Source organism: Pseudoliparis swirei, chromosome 6 (genome assembly GCF_029220125.1).
Source record: "Pseudoliparis swirei isolate HS2019 ecotype Mariana Trench chromosome 6, NWPU_hadal_v1, whole genome shotgun sequence".
Lineage (NCBI taxonomy): Eukaryota > Metazoa > Chordata > Actinopteri > Perciformes > Liparidae > Pseudoliparis > Pseudoliparis swirei.
In genome coordinates, this window is record NC_079393.1 from 19,967,101 (window position 1) to 19,982,432 (window position 15,332).

The 15,332-nt window shown below is 44.9% G+C and overlaps 1 protein-coding gene across 4 annotated transcripts in view; it reads left to right on the forward strand.

Annotated features, from left to right (window-relative positions):
- Nucleotides 1-15,332, forward strand: part of srgap1a (SLIT-ROBO Rho GTPase activating protein 1a) — a 78,773-nt gene that overhangs the window by 49,249 nt on the left and 14,192 nt on the right. For 2 of the 4 annotated variants that reach the window (XM_056416905.1, XM_056416903.1), the window contains exons 7-15: nucleotides 76-297; nucleotides 2,415-2,516; nucleotides 7,129-7,326; nucleotides 7,783-7,867; nucleotides 8,761-8,788; nucleotides 11,489-11,594; nucleotides 13,346-13,406; nucleotides 14,154-14,231; nucleotides 14,346-14,480. In XM_056416905.1, coding sequence (XP_056272880.1) covers nucleotides 76-297; nucleotides 2,415-2,516; nucleotides 7,129-7,326; nucleotides 7,783-7,867; nucleotides 8,761-8,788; nucleotides 11,489-11,594; nucleotides 13,346-13,406; nucleotides 14,154-14,231; nucleotides 14,346-14,480 — 1,015 coding nt within the window. Of the gene's footprint in view, nucleotides 1-75; nucleotides 298-2,414; nucleotides 2,517-7,128; nucleotides 7,327-7,782; nucleotides 7,868-8,760; nucleotides 8,789-11,488; nucleotides 11,595-12,218; nucleotides 12,253-13,345; nucleotides 13,407-14,153; nucleotides 14,232-14,345; nucleotides 14,481-15,332 lie in introns of those variants that run through there. The other 2 variants (XM_056416904.1, XM_056416906.1) reach the window with 2 other exon arrangements.

The following is a 15,332-nucleotide window of genomic DNA, read 5'->3' on the forward strand; positions in this document are numbered from 1 at the left end:
TGTTCCGACCATATGGAATTATTGGCTTGTTTGGCTTGCAGTCTCACGTTGACGCTCTTCTTTCCCCTCTTCCAGTGCTGTGATTTGGGTTACCACGCCAGTCTGAACCGGGCCCTGCGCACCTACCTGTCGGCCGAATACAACCTTGAGACGTCGCGTCACGAGGGTCTGGACATCATAGAGAACGCTGTGGACAGTCTGGACCCACGGAGTGACCGGCAGAGGTTCATGGAGATGTTCCCGACGGCCTTCTGCCCACCGCCAAAATTTGAGTTCCAGTCTCATATGGGTGACGAGGTACGTAGTTCGGACCACATGGAGCTGGGATGAGGAACTGAACTCAAGAAAAAATATACCACACTCGTATGAGATTTAAAATGCTTTGTTTCCAAGTCATCCACCGTGTGTGCTGCACTGCAGACTTACTGAATAACGTGGGAGTGGATTTGGAGTTGACAGTGGCTTAAAGTGCAGCATTTTACTGCGTCTGTACTGCCGGATCCGGTTGTATGGGGCACAGAATCTGACAAATAATCTGTTAATTCTCCCCCTGCAGTCATGGAGCTCAACATGTGTTCAGAGTTTTACTCGTTCAGGGCTCCAGACTAACTTTTTTAACTAGGAGCACAGTCGCTCCTAACTTAAAATATTAGAGCAAGCAAAAAAAAATTTAACTTTTTTTTCCTGGGTCAAAATGGGTGGTGGGTGTAAAAAAAAAAAAAAATTTTTCACACCTATTCATCTATTCATGCAGTCGAGCTATGATCAGCAACTGGCAGCTCTGCCTCTCACCCAGGTGACACACACACATGACACACCACCTCTGAAAACTTGACATGACATATTGTGACATGATGTTGAATGAACTTTTTTTTTTTTTTTTTGTTTGTTTTTTTTTTTTTTGCCTTTTTTTTGGTCGCGGCGCTGGATTTATCATAGGGCAGCGGCATGGAAAAGAAAACACCTGAAAAATGAAAAACACAAAATCAAACTTGACAATCTTACTACTTGTTTACATTTTTTTTTTTGTTTTATTGATAAATATTAAATCAATGATATATGACATTACCTGTTTGCCAAACAATTCTTCTACCAAGAACAAGTCAGAGGCAGGAGAAGTTTCATATTTGATGAGTGTGTAATTTGAGCAGAATATGCATAAAACATGCATGCATGTGTAAAACATTTGTTGCTTTTGTGAGATGCAGATGATGGTTTTGATGCACGATCAATCCGATCACTGAAATCAGTATCTGCGATCACCGATAATCTATCGATCACATCATGCTATGAAATTCACGATCACGGTGTTGATTGAAACATTCTTGTGGAAATGTAATACTATTATACAGAAAAAAATACATTAAACAAACAACTTTTAAACATTTGAATTTACCTTTTTTTTGAAAAATTTTAAATTGAACTTTGAAAAATTTTGATTGCTATTGTTTTCAGATATGATTGGTTTGATTATATGCATCTTCTGGAACTCTAATCTGGGATCTTCATTTACTGGACTTTCTTAACGCACAAAAGACTGACTAATTTTATAAACTCTTCCTTGGTACAGTAAACATTTTAAATTTAGCATAATTCAGCTAAATCTCGACTATTTTACAAAAATATTCAGAATCATACTTTTGATAACTTTTTATATATTCAGCATTGTTTTGTTTGTTATTTTGATTTTTTGATTTGTCGACATCTTATTTTGATTTGCTTATGTTGTTTTTGTCGGATGTTGTCACTTGTTTTTTATTGTTTTCCTTCAAAATGCCTCCAGATTCATTGAATCGAAACGCTTCGCTAATAGATATCGTCGTTTGTGGTGAGAGTCAGCTGGCCGCTGGACGAACAGAAGATGGGGACGCTGAGACAGCCCTCGTGTCGAGGATCCCTCTGACCTCTCACTCTCAGGATCCTCCACTCTCCTCTGCGGCCCACCTCGCGATTTTCACCCGTTGCGCCCTCGCCCTTTTTCACACACACCCCTCTCACACTTTCTTCTTCAGTTCTTCTTCTTTTTTTCTTCTTCTTTCTTCTTCTTCTGTTAATCTCTCTGATCATTCCAGGCATTCAATAACGTCAACAATGGGTGAGTGGTGAACAGGTTTGTAAACAACAAAATACAACAAAAAAAAAAACAAAAAAGAAATTAAAAAAAAAATCTGCTAATTATGTTTATAAAAAAATAAAATTTCCAGATATTTTTAGCCTGCTCGTTGGCGAGCACCAACTGATATCATGTCTGTTAACTGGCTGTTGTGTTTGTCAGCATTCAGCTGGCGAACGTCACCGTGTGTTTGCTCTGCAACTGAAGAATGGACTCCTGTGACTCGTTGAAACCAGAGGTCACATAGCCTCATGTTCCTGATCATTGACGATGCATTTCTTTTTTTTTTTTTTTCATCCAGGTGTGTCAGCTCTCAGTGCAGCCACCGGTGAACGGAGAGCTCATCCTGAGGTTCCAGCAGCTTCAGTCTCGCCTGGCTACCCTGAACATAGAGAACGAAGAGGTGAAGCAGCGCAAATACATTAAACTATATATGACGGGTTTTATGAGAAATGATTAGGTAAATTGGCAAATTCCGAATGCCACATTTGTAAAAATCTGACCCATCAATTCCGATTTTTCTTTCATTCTAAGAACGATATTTGAAACCTCATGTCTGTCATGTGGCTGTGTGTGTGGATGTGCTGTTCGCTACATGTGCGACGTAAAGTCATTTGACCGGCCCAAAAGATTGTGTATGGGAGACTGGTCGGCTGGTCAGCTGGTCGGCAGGTCAGCGGCCGTGACAAACAGACGGTTCCGATTGAACTGTTCTCAATCTTCCGGAATGGAAGTCTGCCGGAGATGCCGGAGTTTTGTCTTTCTGCTATTTGATAGTTGCAATATTCTGACAGCTGCAGATTTTTTAAAGCGGCTAAAAAGAAAGTTAAGTTCAGCCAGAAGTCACCTAAGGTGAGACGGAGGAATAGTTGCTGATGATCTCGGAAGAATCAAAGTTTTTGTTGAATATACACACACACACACACTCTGTATTTTCCTCTCTCTCATGCCATCAAACCCTCTTTGTAAAGCCTCCATTTCTGTTCCCATCGGTAGAATTCACTCTCGCTTTTATTTCCACAGATCTGCCCTGCGCTGTTCTACCGAGCTGCGACTCTGCATCTCTGGATCTATTGTTTTAATCTCTATGCAGCATGCTCGACTATTGTTTTTTTTAAACACAAAATTAAAGCCGTTAAGGATAGAAATAGCGTGACCGCCATCGGGCCGGGTGATATGGACAAGGACCTTTTAAAAGGTGATTTCATATCTTGACAACGATATATTTCACAATACGGCATGTTATCTGATAATTCAACAATTAAATAGTCCGTATGGAATGGCCGCAAGGTTTTGTAGAAAAGCACTGAGTGTTTTCTCATTTTATTAAGAATGAGATTTTCTGAGAAATGTCCTTGTTTATTATCAATTTATACAACGTAATTGTGTGTCACGATATATGATTTCATCATTATCAAATTGAATAATCGCCCAGCTTGACTGCCACAGTTTCACAGAGTGCAATCATGTTCATTACGTTGACTTGAGTATCTCCTCTAACCCTCCACCCCTCTCTGAGCTCTCCCTGCTGTCTCCCTTCATCCTCTGTTTCCATGTCTTCCTCCACATGAGTGCACTCTGTCTTTGTAGCGGAATAAAAGTCTCCCAGAGACACAGGTGCGCGTCACTCAGCCGTCTCTACACCAACGGTTACTTCAGCTTTCTTTTGATCATATAGTTGACACTTTGAATTTGACGGAAAATCCAATGGAATGAATGATGGTGGATAGGATCCCTGTGTTTTTGGGCCTTGTGCTGATCACTCGAGCTCCCGTTGTTATGCGCATCTGTGTGTGTGTCTGTGTGAGAGGGTATGATGGCAAGCCCTGGTCGCCTCATGTCCTTGTCCACCTGCCTCACTGAAGCGGATGTCCTGGTGGGTCAGAATTGGAGGGCGCTGCTGCCTCGCGTTAGGATCACCAGATGGCCTCTCTTCCCCGGCACAGCGTGCCAGATACAGCCTTGAAAAATGAACTTTTCGAAGCGCCGTGTGACGACCCACAAGCACGACTGTCAAATGTACAAGAGAGGAAAGAGAGTCTGTCTTTATCCGGCCAGGAAAGGCTGCAGGGCAGCGCTTAATAGAAGTGCAGCTGTTTCCTCAAACCTCTGTGAAAGAAAACATTGCTGAATAATTTACTCTGCATCAGTGGTGGGTGGGGGGGGGTGGGGGGGGACACTGGATCCCACTCTTGCTCATGGGTTGGGCTAAATACAGCTCTGCTGGGTGCCTCATGCAGAAACTACAATTGAAGTTTTTTTTCATTTAAAAAGAAGTCTCCGAGGACGCCGTCGATTTCATCTCGCCAGCGTGGTTCATCTCGTTTATGAATCATTTGCATTTGAACCACAGCGCACGCATGCTCATTTTACTATGCGTGTGTGTTCTACAGATAACACACTTGCGTCATAGTATGTTGAAAGCTATGCTCTGCCGCCTGCCCTTTGAGCTGGCACGGGGACTGTTGCAGTGACTGTTGGTGATGCCGCCCAGAATAGCATCGAGTTTAAAGTGCGGTGAATGTAACGATGTTGGATTGCGACGGCACAGAAGTTGTTTTCATTGCAGCCATCGAGAGCTGCTCATAAGTCTGACTGATGCTCAGCTCCTGGTGCGCCGTCTGTGGAGCAACAGAGGAAATATACGAGTCATGGTTCTTTATTGAGGATGAACCAACCTAATTCGATCCCAGGACAAGGACTCACGGGCATCGAGCCCAGCGGTGAACACGAGTAACTATTCGTCTGCTGAATAATGGATAAACTCGACCGCTTTTTCACTGGGAGCGATTCTCTCGCATGCATGGCTCCTGTCTTCATGGTGACAGCTGGGCCTCTAGCCTCCACGGGGCCAAGCGGGGAGAGAGAGAGGGAGAGAGAGACCCAGCCCACTCGGAGGCTGAAACTAACGACTGAATGTCGTAGTCGGTTATATTTTGTTGGCACCAGCCGTGGCGAAAGCCAGAGCACATGCATGTGAAGGGATGGTGCAAGTGTAGTTTCTCCGTGTTCGCTGCATTTTCAATACAGCGTGTTATCCCCCCCCCCCCCCCCCCCACACCCTGTTGTCACGAGACAGGATGATGCTTTTGAAAAGTTTTACAATGGCAGAATCCCCAACTTCCTTTTCGGCGCCGTCATTAGGCATGTTCAAACCCGCGGTGTGTTTTTGCTTCACCTTTGCCACATCCACATTGTGCACCAGAGCATGTGTGTCAGCGCTGTAATCCATCAGTGGAACACATGAAAGAGATTGAGTGCACCTTGCCTTTAAGGTGGTTTTTCTTATGCAACCCAAATGAGTCACAGGTCAAACAGTTTAAGAAACACCTTCGTCTCGGCGTGTATGATGGTCACACAAGGAATCCACCATGTTCTTTCATTAGCACTGAGGTCATACTTACTTAATCATAACTCAGAGATGGGGTCACCACCTCCTGAGTGGGGGTCCTCCTGACCATTAAGAATAATTAGGAGCGCCTCCCTGTTGAGCTGGTGGGGTCGCAGCACCTCTGTCCACCCAAAGGGTCTCTGTTGATATGAGAAAGGCTGAACTCTTTTCCAGGTGGTTGTTGGTGTTTCTACGTCAGCATGGCCTCTTTCCTTCTGCAGCTTTTCCACATCAGTGATTCGTGCTCACATGCTTGATGGACTCTTACTGCTCGTCTGTTTGTCTCTTTTAATTTGATTTCATCGTTTTCTCGGCCTCTTCCTCAATCTCCTTGTTCTGCAATTCCATATTTATATTATTTTATTAAACTCATCAAGTTACTGTGTTGGTCAATCAAACATGAGGCTGAATGGTCGCTATGTTGACCCTTGATTGACCCTTCGTTTTATATTTAAATGTAAATATTTTCAAATGTCTTTCCCCTGCGTCTTAGCTCAGACGTGCAAACATAATACATGAAGGACATTTGTAATCACCACATGCTGGCCATTGTCAATGTTTAATTTGACTTATATTTAAATGTAGATCATATCATTGAATATAGGGGCCAGAATAAAGATCCATATAATAATATCTGGCTCAAGCTGAAATATCTAAATAAATTGGATGGATTGTTATGAGGCGTACATACTTTCATGTTCAGGTTATCTCTCAATGGTCACAATTTTAATTAGTTTACTGTATTGCTGGAATCTTTCCATCAGCCAAAGGGTTCATGATGAGGACGGTGAACATGGTAAACATCCTACATGGTAAACATCAGCTTGTTGCCACTTTCAGTGTCTCTGTGAGCTTTTTGTTAAGCGGATGTTAGTAATTAGTGAAGTGTCAGGGAGCTGCTAGCATGTCTGTGAGCTGTTGTTTTTTTTTCTCGGAAATTATCACTTTTTTTGTACTTTCTTTTGTAATCGGTAAACAAATCCACTCCAATGCTATTATTCCTTAATAAATTACCACTTAATTAACATAAACCTTATTCTTGAAGTCTCAGCTGAAGCCAACAGTGGGCCTAACACTCTATCCTACCACCACTGCATCCCGCAAGTTATTCATGTTTCGTCTTTTATGGAGCTAATTTGCCTTTCCATTTCTGTCCCATCTATCATCCTGTTAATTTTCTGAACGCAGTCATGGCCTGCTGCACATTCACTGGCTGGACATCTTTTCCTGTAAGTGGCGCTCTGCAAAGTCCTGACGTTCCTCAGCTCCGGCAGAAGCACTCCTGTCGACAGCGAAGAGACGGTTATGGAAACAAATCTTAAAAGCCTTCGACTGGATGCGCCACCTTCAGCAGACGGCGTTCACCTCGAGCCCCTCTTGAGTGCACGCACACAGATTGCTTTGCCTGAAAGTTGTGTTCAGGTGCTGGTGGATTTCCAGAAACTGGCATCTTGTCGTCAAACGCCTGCCCTTTTCAGAGTGTCACGGGATAACGAGAGGTTTTTATGGAGCGCGACGATGAAGCCGCTCGGTATGCTGGGGCGATAACACGGTGGTAGCGAAGAGATGACACCGAGGTGTCACGCCGGCTCGTTCTTCAACCCCTCCCGCTTTGTGCCTCCAGATCAAGAAGACGTCGGAAGCCACCCTGACCACGATCCAGGACATGGTGACCATTGAGGACTACGACGTGTCCGAGTGCTTCCACCACAGCCGATCGACGGAGTCGGTCAAGTCCGCGGTGTCGGAGACGTACCTCAGCAAGCCCAGCATCGCCAAGAGGAGGGCCAACCAGCAGGAGACGGAGCAGTTCTACTTCGTGGTGAGGGGTGGTTACGGGGGAGCAAAAGGAAACGACTTCAGAGATATCGGTTTGTTTCTGCGTGACGATAGAAACCAACCTCTCTCAAAGATTCTTTCTGAAGCCTCGATTAGCTTTCTCTACCTGGAAGTTGGAGTTCTCTGATTCTTTAATCAATCTAAAGAATATTTATCTGGACTTTAAAAAGCTAAATCTGTGCTTGTAAAGCTTGTTAAAACCTTGTCTGTACTTAAAAGACTGACCCTCATGCAATAAAAGCCCCCGTTGACATGTTTGATCAGCCGGCAGTGGGGTGGGCCGACCGCTCTCACGCTCCAGTCTGAAGATGGACATGATAAAAGCTTTCAAAAGACTCTCGCCGTGTTCTCGGCTTTCTTATAGTAGATTGCCGACTTAAGAGCGGGTGCTCTGCCTGGCACTCTGGGCTGCCGGGTAATTACTCTCAATTCCCAACAGAAATTCCGGGAGTTTCTGGAGGGCAGTAATCTCATCTCCAAACTGCAGGCCAAACACGACTTGCTGAAGAGGACGCTCGGTGAAGGTACATACACGACCCCTTTGCTTTCATCCTCTCTCCGCGCCCGCTGTTCCTCTCGATGTCAAATCTAATTCCTCCCCACTTTGTGCGTGGCCTTCTTCCAGCCGACGTATATCAGCCCTAATCGGAGACCAGACAGCCGACATTACCCATGATTTGTTGTCGGATTTTGTCGTGTTATATTTTCTGCAGGCTTATATTTTGTTGCCTGCTTTTCTCCGAGACTCAAAGCGCCTCGGTGGCAATCTGGGTTTTAAAGCAGGCGAGCCGGAGCTGAGGGGGATTGTAAACTTGTATCATCCGTCTCAATGATTGATTTATTTCCGAGTTGATGGACCGCTGTGCGCGAGAGGGGCGGTGGTCATTACAGCGGCCCCTCCTCGTTCTCCAGTGGAGGGATCTCCTCGGGGCCTCAGCTAATCTGCCGTCGACCCAGAGGGTGGTCCCGGTGGTCTCCGTCAAAATCTCCATTTTATAATTAATGGAGCCGTGTGCTAACGAGGAAGAGGAAAGGCCTCCCGCTTCTCCCACGCGCTCCTTCATCATAGTGTTGTCAATGAGCTGGACGACAGCGTGACTCAGACGCACACGGGCAGCTCATATCCTGTTCAGGGGAACAGCTGGCCACACTGGCCACACTATTATGTGCGTAATCTTACTTTGCCTCTCCAAACCCGTAGCGGTGTGTCTTTCCGTAACGATCGGTGTGTCTTGTGTGCCTTGCGGATGTTTGTTTATATTGTAATTGGAATGTCGCTAAAGTGTTTTGCGTGCGTGTGTTTCGCTCAAGAGGCCAGCGGTTGTGGACAGATGTCAGGCTTCAAGTCCTGGCGTGTCCACACATCTAACTTGCCCTCTCTTCTCTCTCTCTCTCTCTCTTCTCTCTCCGCCCGCAGGCCACAGAGCTGACTACATGACCACAAGGTAAAGCACACACACTTCAGGACCTGTGCATGTCCAAGTCGCGCACATCCAGTCTACTTTTCCTTCAACAGCGACAGAAACGTGTGAGACGCGTTGCCGCCCAGAAAGGTCGAGGACAATTTGCCTCTTGAAATCCTCGCGCCGCGTCCTCTGTGACCATGACAGCAGAGGGGCTGGAGGGACTCTGTGGGGGGGGGGGGAGCAAAACAAACTTGGCAGATGTGCCGGCCTTTTTGAAAAGAGATAATATTGCGCTGCATATTTCACTAAAACTTTAAATGTTTCAGTTCTTCATGCGCGTAAAACTAAATGGAGCAATGTGAAAGCCGCAATTTTAATAATTTAATGTGACTAAGCAAAAAAGAAATGTCATTGCTTTATATTATTTATTATTATATTCTTGAAAACAGAATATCTTTTTTCTACTCTAGAGATCTTTTTTTTGTATCTCTAGAATAGAGATTATCACCCTCGCTTGTAACCAAGGCCGGAATGCCTAATGACGTTTATATCAGGCATGAGAATCCCTCACCTTTCGGCGAAATTCGCCGTTTTGAAACCAAAATAGGTGACTTACGTGAATCGTGTAGATCCGAAGAGTTTTTGTTTTGGGGTAGGGGGGGGGGGTCAATTGGCCGGCCGGCGTTTATGAGATTGGAGTGGGACACGGAGAAAATGTGGAGTGGGTGCTCTTCGCAATAGAACATCTTTGATGGGACATGTCGCGTCTCGGCCAATCAGCGTCAAGATGTCTTCAGCGTTTGGGGGTTCAGGTTAGCTTGAATGTTAGCCGCGACATCTGCTGCTGTCACGCTGCACGGTGTAGCGACACTAACAAAGTACCCGTACGTTAAACACAACGTGATTTAGCATATGTTTAGTATCGATACTTCATTAAAAGAGCGATCAGAGCGCACGCGCTGCTCCGTGTCGAGCTGTCTGCGCACACTGCGCTGCGCAGCTCACAGCGAGAGAAGTGGCGCAGCTTTAGAGACTTCGGCTTAACAAATAAAAAGATGCCAGAAGTGAAATGCTTCAGTCTGTAAAGTTGTGTAACTCTCCAGCTGCTCATCCTGATGAACTGTGGATCATCTGGTCAGAGACTAACGGCCTCATAGTGTATAATCAATGCTCTGATGGAACCATGTAGTTTCATTCATATCTGGCTGTATTAATACTAATATTACTGACATTTGTTAAGTGTTGAAAAAGTTGGTAAAAAGTGAACCATACAGATGTTTTATTTATTACTATTATAGATAAATATACCAGTCTCGTATTTATGGTACCATATTGTTTTTATGGTATTGTATTGAATTCTGGTATTGGGTATCATGATATTTATGGCAGGTATGTAATATGTATAGAAGTTATAATATGAGTATCGTGACAAACAGGTAGAGACAGAACAGATTCAGGGAAAAGTCCACGAGGACTGTTCAGGAAAAAAAAGGAAGTTGGTTCATGAATGACTTTAACCATATTATATATAATGACAATGTATATTTGTTATTACTATCATTACAGGGCTGAGTCAGAGCGGAGGACCTTTTGTTCTTATACTGTTTATTATCATTATTTAGATTTGTGGTCAGAACAATAAAATGACTGTAGTTGTGGTTCTAAAAGCTTTGAGGCTTCAAAAAACGTGGATGTGGTGTGGTGACAAAAAAAATCACCTGCACCCCCCCCCCCGTTGTCACCTTTTTCACCCCTCATGAGTTTGCAGGTATGAATACTAATATTACTGCCATTTGTTAAGTGTTGAAAAAGTTGGTAAAAAGTGAACCATACAGATATTTTATTTATTACTATTATAGATAAATATACCAGTGTCTTATTTATGGTATACTGTTTTATGGTAATGTATCAGTAGCCTATCATGATATTTATGGCAGGTATGGTATAAGATCGTGACAACCAGGTAGAGGCAGAACAGACTCAAGGAACAGACTCGTGGCTCAGCAGAGCTCAAGACTTGAAGACTTGTTCACGCCCAAAAAAAAGGAAGTTGGTTCATGAATGACAATATTATACACAATATTACTATTATTATAGGGCCCGATCACTGACTTGGTGTCAGAATGGAGGACCTACAGATTACAACGTCCGACATCGATGTTCGTGGAAGTCACCAGCACCCCCCCCCCCCCCCCCCCCGTGCGCCTATCCTTCTCACCTTTTTCACCCCTGACCTGTTTTCATGCCTGTTATATTCATATTGCAAATGTTGTTGGCATTGTCAGATATTTAAAACTCCTTCAGTCACTGATTGAGCAGCAGAAAGCACAAAGTCCCGGACCCCTTCATCTGTCCTACAGGTCACAAGACACCAAAAGGCATCGAGGCACCAGCGTCTGTGACTGAATGCATGCGTTCACACACGTGTCCACACAGACTGAGAGAGACAGTCCCCCGCGGGGGCCTGACACTCCCAGCTGGGCTGATAGTTCACTGCCTTGTGATATTGTGTGTGAGAAAGAAAAGACAGGATTATAAAGGAAAAGGGAATTCATGGGTTTCAGCGGTGTCTGAAAATCCCCTCATTCAGCCCATCATCTCAAGACGAAGGGTTTTAAAGATTAGTCTCATCTTCAGTTCTAGATTCTGAAGGACATAAAGGTTATTGGGCAATGGCGCAATCACTCTGAGAGGAAAACTGTATTGTTTACTTATTCTAATGCATTCTTTGTATTCTAGACATCCCAATGGGCCATTCAGAACCCTCACCGGCACCCGGCGGGCTAGACCCCGCTCTGTTTTTAATGTTAGGTTATTTAATGGCAATTTGGAGTCATTTATCAAGGTACTCATGACCAGTCCGCCCGCTTGCTCCTCCTCCTATCTACTTTCTGTCTTGCGCTGGCTTTCTGGTTCATTTTTGGTGGGTTCCCCCAGAGCTCTTAAGCTTTGACTCATCTTTTACCAACAAACAACAACGCAGTTGTTGCATTGTGGAAACCTTCCTCGTGAGTCAGCGAGCTCTGGCAGTCCGGGTCTGAGATATGAGGGCGGCTCTAATGGATTTGGAGGGCTGCAGGAGGAGAGGAATGGCAGTTGGAGGGAAACATTATTGTCTCGGTCGGCTCCCCTGACTCACTGCTGACCTGGCAGCACCGAGCTGCTCTGGCAGAGATACTCTGGCCTCCCTCTCCGGAGCGCGAGGCCAGAGAATACAGCAGGATAAATGGCAGTCGGGGAGCGGATGCCAGACTGATAAGGTGCGCTGGCTCCCCTCCTGCGGCCTCTCCACCGCCTCTCACTGGTGGCCGTGTCCGGTCCACTTCCCATTGTTTCCTTCTGGGCTTGATGCCAGCACAGAGGGGAATGAGGGCGCGCTCTGTCAAAGCTTTGGTGGGCAACTGCTGTGGTCCTAATCTGGGTCTTGCTTTTCTCTCTATTTCTGTTTCTCTGCGACACGTCTCTGTAGCCGCGGACGACGGAACTCACACGCTCGACATCAGGTAGACACCTCGCAGCTTCTCGGGGGCCCTTGCTGCTTGCCTGTGCTCATTTCCTTCACCTGCCCTAACATCATTTCATTTGACTCCTTTGAGTAGACTGAGACCGACTGAGTTGAAGCTTCGTTGCACCAAATTTGATCATTTGGATCACTTCCGAATGAAAAATGAATCTTGAATTGATGTGTTGTGAAGCAGTCGTCCCAAGTCTCACGTATCCAAATAGACAGCGTTACATAATCCTGCTGCACTCGACCTGGCCGCTAGATGGATAGTCGATGTTGAGGTGCATGTATCCACCTGGGGGCTGTAAGCAGAGCCGCTGTGAAATGAAAGCATGTACGAGTCCCCGTCCGGCACGGAGCAGCTGGCAGCGAGGCCGAACGAGGTGGCGTGAGAGGAATGTGTACTCTGTGAAGGAGACAGTGCTGCTCCTCTCATCGCGCCACTCCTGCCCCCAGCTCCGTTCCGAATGTGTGGCTCTTTAGATGAGCTCCTCGTAATTTAAACACAGGGTGCACTTGATTGCCTGCATGAAACCACTTCAAGTATATTTAAAAACAGTGGAGGCCAATTCAAAATGTGCTGGCCAACAGGTGTGTACATGCTTGTTGGAGCGAGTCAGTAATATGAGTGTATTTCATGATCAGTGAGCTGTTATGGGAGACTGGACATACATATTTCAATAGCTGGTCACCTCAATCTGTCTCAGTACGATCTCAAAAAGGTAACCCCTCACTTTGTATGTAAACTCACCAACCTCACTTCTCCTGGGTGTGCATGTTGACATACTTTTAACATGTTTCTGTGAGAGCCGGCCGATACTTCATCGGTGTGTTTATTGGATGCATTACTGACAATTGTTATTCTAGTTGAACAAGTTTAGAGTAGAACTGTTTCTTTGTATCTTTACTTTGATATGTATATATAATTTTTTTAAGCATTTTATTGCAATAGATCTTTATCAAATTCTCATTTGTAGATATTGTAGCATCCTCATCTGTTCAGTCTCTGTTGGGCTCTTTCTCTTGTTACACAACTGGCAAAATAAACATGATCTGATATTTGGGTGTTTTTGTTTACCTTCCCCTCAAAGGACTCTGGACAGGCTATTCCCCGTGTGGTAGAAAGCTGTATTCGCTGCATAAATTTGTACGGTGAGTCGTCGGTTGTTGTCACTTCAGTGAAGTCATCATGACGTGATGACTTCATTTATGTTTTCTTTGAATTCATTTCATAAACCGACTGCAACCTGCTTCCTTTCCAAGTCAAAGGGACTTTGGTGGAAATTGCAGAGATTTACAGGCATTACTTGTCTTGGGTGTGTAGATGGTAGATAGTTCTTCATGTTGGGGTTTCACTGTGTTTAGTCATGGGACTAAACATTACAGTGGAGCAGCCTTTTTACACCCAGTTTCCCAAACATACTTTGATGGACCGCTCAGCCTGGCACAAGACATGAGTCCTAATATTAGTTTGAAACCACATTGAATGAGATATTGAATGCATGCAAACACAAAGACTCGGCGTTTAGCTGACGGTCGGGAGATGTCAGGTCTGCGGGTTCGTTTTTTTGCAACCCATTCAGTGCTGATGAAATGTAAAAGAGGCAAACTGCAGACCAATCATGCTTCCTCCTGACCTCTTCCCTTTATTAAGTCCTAAGCCCAGTCGGAAGACACTTTAGTACAGCTTGATGGCGACCTCCCTGACTCATTAATTATCTTTTAATTAGAAAAGTGAAGGGGCCCACCACGATGTGCCTTTTAGGTCCAACTGAAGTAGGTTTTATTTCCTGAGTGAGGCAGTTTCTTTCCGAATGGATTTATGAGTGCGTTGAGTGCGTCTGTCCTTCACTGCCTGTTTCTCTTTTTCCTTACCGTCTGTCTCTCTTTCACATGCAGGCCTCCAACATCAAGGAATATTTCGTGTATCTGGATCCCAGCTGGAAGTCAATGACATCAAGAACTCTTTTGAAAGAGGTACATGATGACTCATTGTGTCCTTGTACTGACCGTATTGGAGTTGTTATTGTTTAGAAACACTTTGCGATCATGTGCATTTTTAATGATGACCTGCTCCCTTCTCTCTCTCAGGAAATGACCCCCTGACGGACGATGAGAACGGCCATGACATCAACTCGGTGGCTGGCGTTCTCAAGCTTTACTTCCGTGGTCTGGAAAACCCTCTTTTCCCCAAAGAGAGGTTCAATGATCTGCTGTCCTCCATCAGTAAGAGCGCACACACACCTTATTGCTTAGTGTCAGGAGTTTAATTCTGGGTGCATATGGTTGTTGTTGATCGTGGCATAATAACTATAATATACAGAGTTTTTTAGTTTGTTTTTTAACAATCAAAACGTAAATTAATATCAATCAGGTGGATCCCCAGAGCTTGTCTGCAGATGTCTGATGATTGTTTATGGGAATGCTTGCTAATGCTTCTCCTATACGTTTTTAATGATGTCGTTGAAGCACTGTCTTGAGTCTTCTCATTATTATTTGCCAGTTTCCAGCAGGGCGACGGCATCTTTAGTCTGAGATGCTATTAGTTGGCATCATTCACAGCGTGTGTATTCCTCGTCAGTTATAGTCCTCCGATGACTCTGTAGGATCACTCTGTGGTGTTTGGTTGAGCACTGAGAAGGATATTATCTGTCTTCAGTGGCACAAAGCTGGCCACGCTTACAGGATCGCACTGGAATGTTAAATGTCCGCAGCACTGAGCGCCGTTTGAATCCAAAGCTGCATGTGCACCGAGGGCCTCTGAAGAATAGTCACATTGTCATGTCACTGTGACTCGGTTCATAGATCAGTTGGCTCTTTGTGTGGCTGGTTCTGATATTTTAAGACATTACATGGGGGGCGGGGGGGCTTTAGGCTCTGTTTAAGAACAATTGAACATGCACAGAGTCACACGGACTCGACGTGTGCCGTAATGCCTTGTTCAGCTTTTGTGTGTGTGTGTGGGCGGGTGTGTACTCGCGAGTGTGCGGACTGTGTCCAAGTGTGTTTCCTGGGTGTACTTGTACACGTTGGTGCAGGATGAGTGATGGGGATTCCCTGTTTACATTCCCCAGTTCA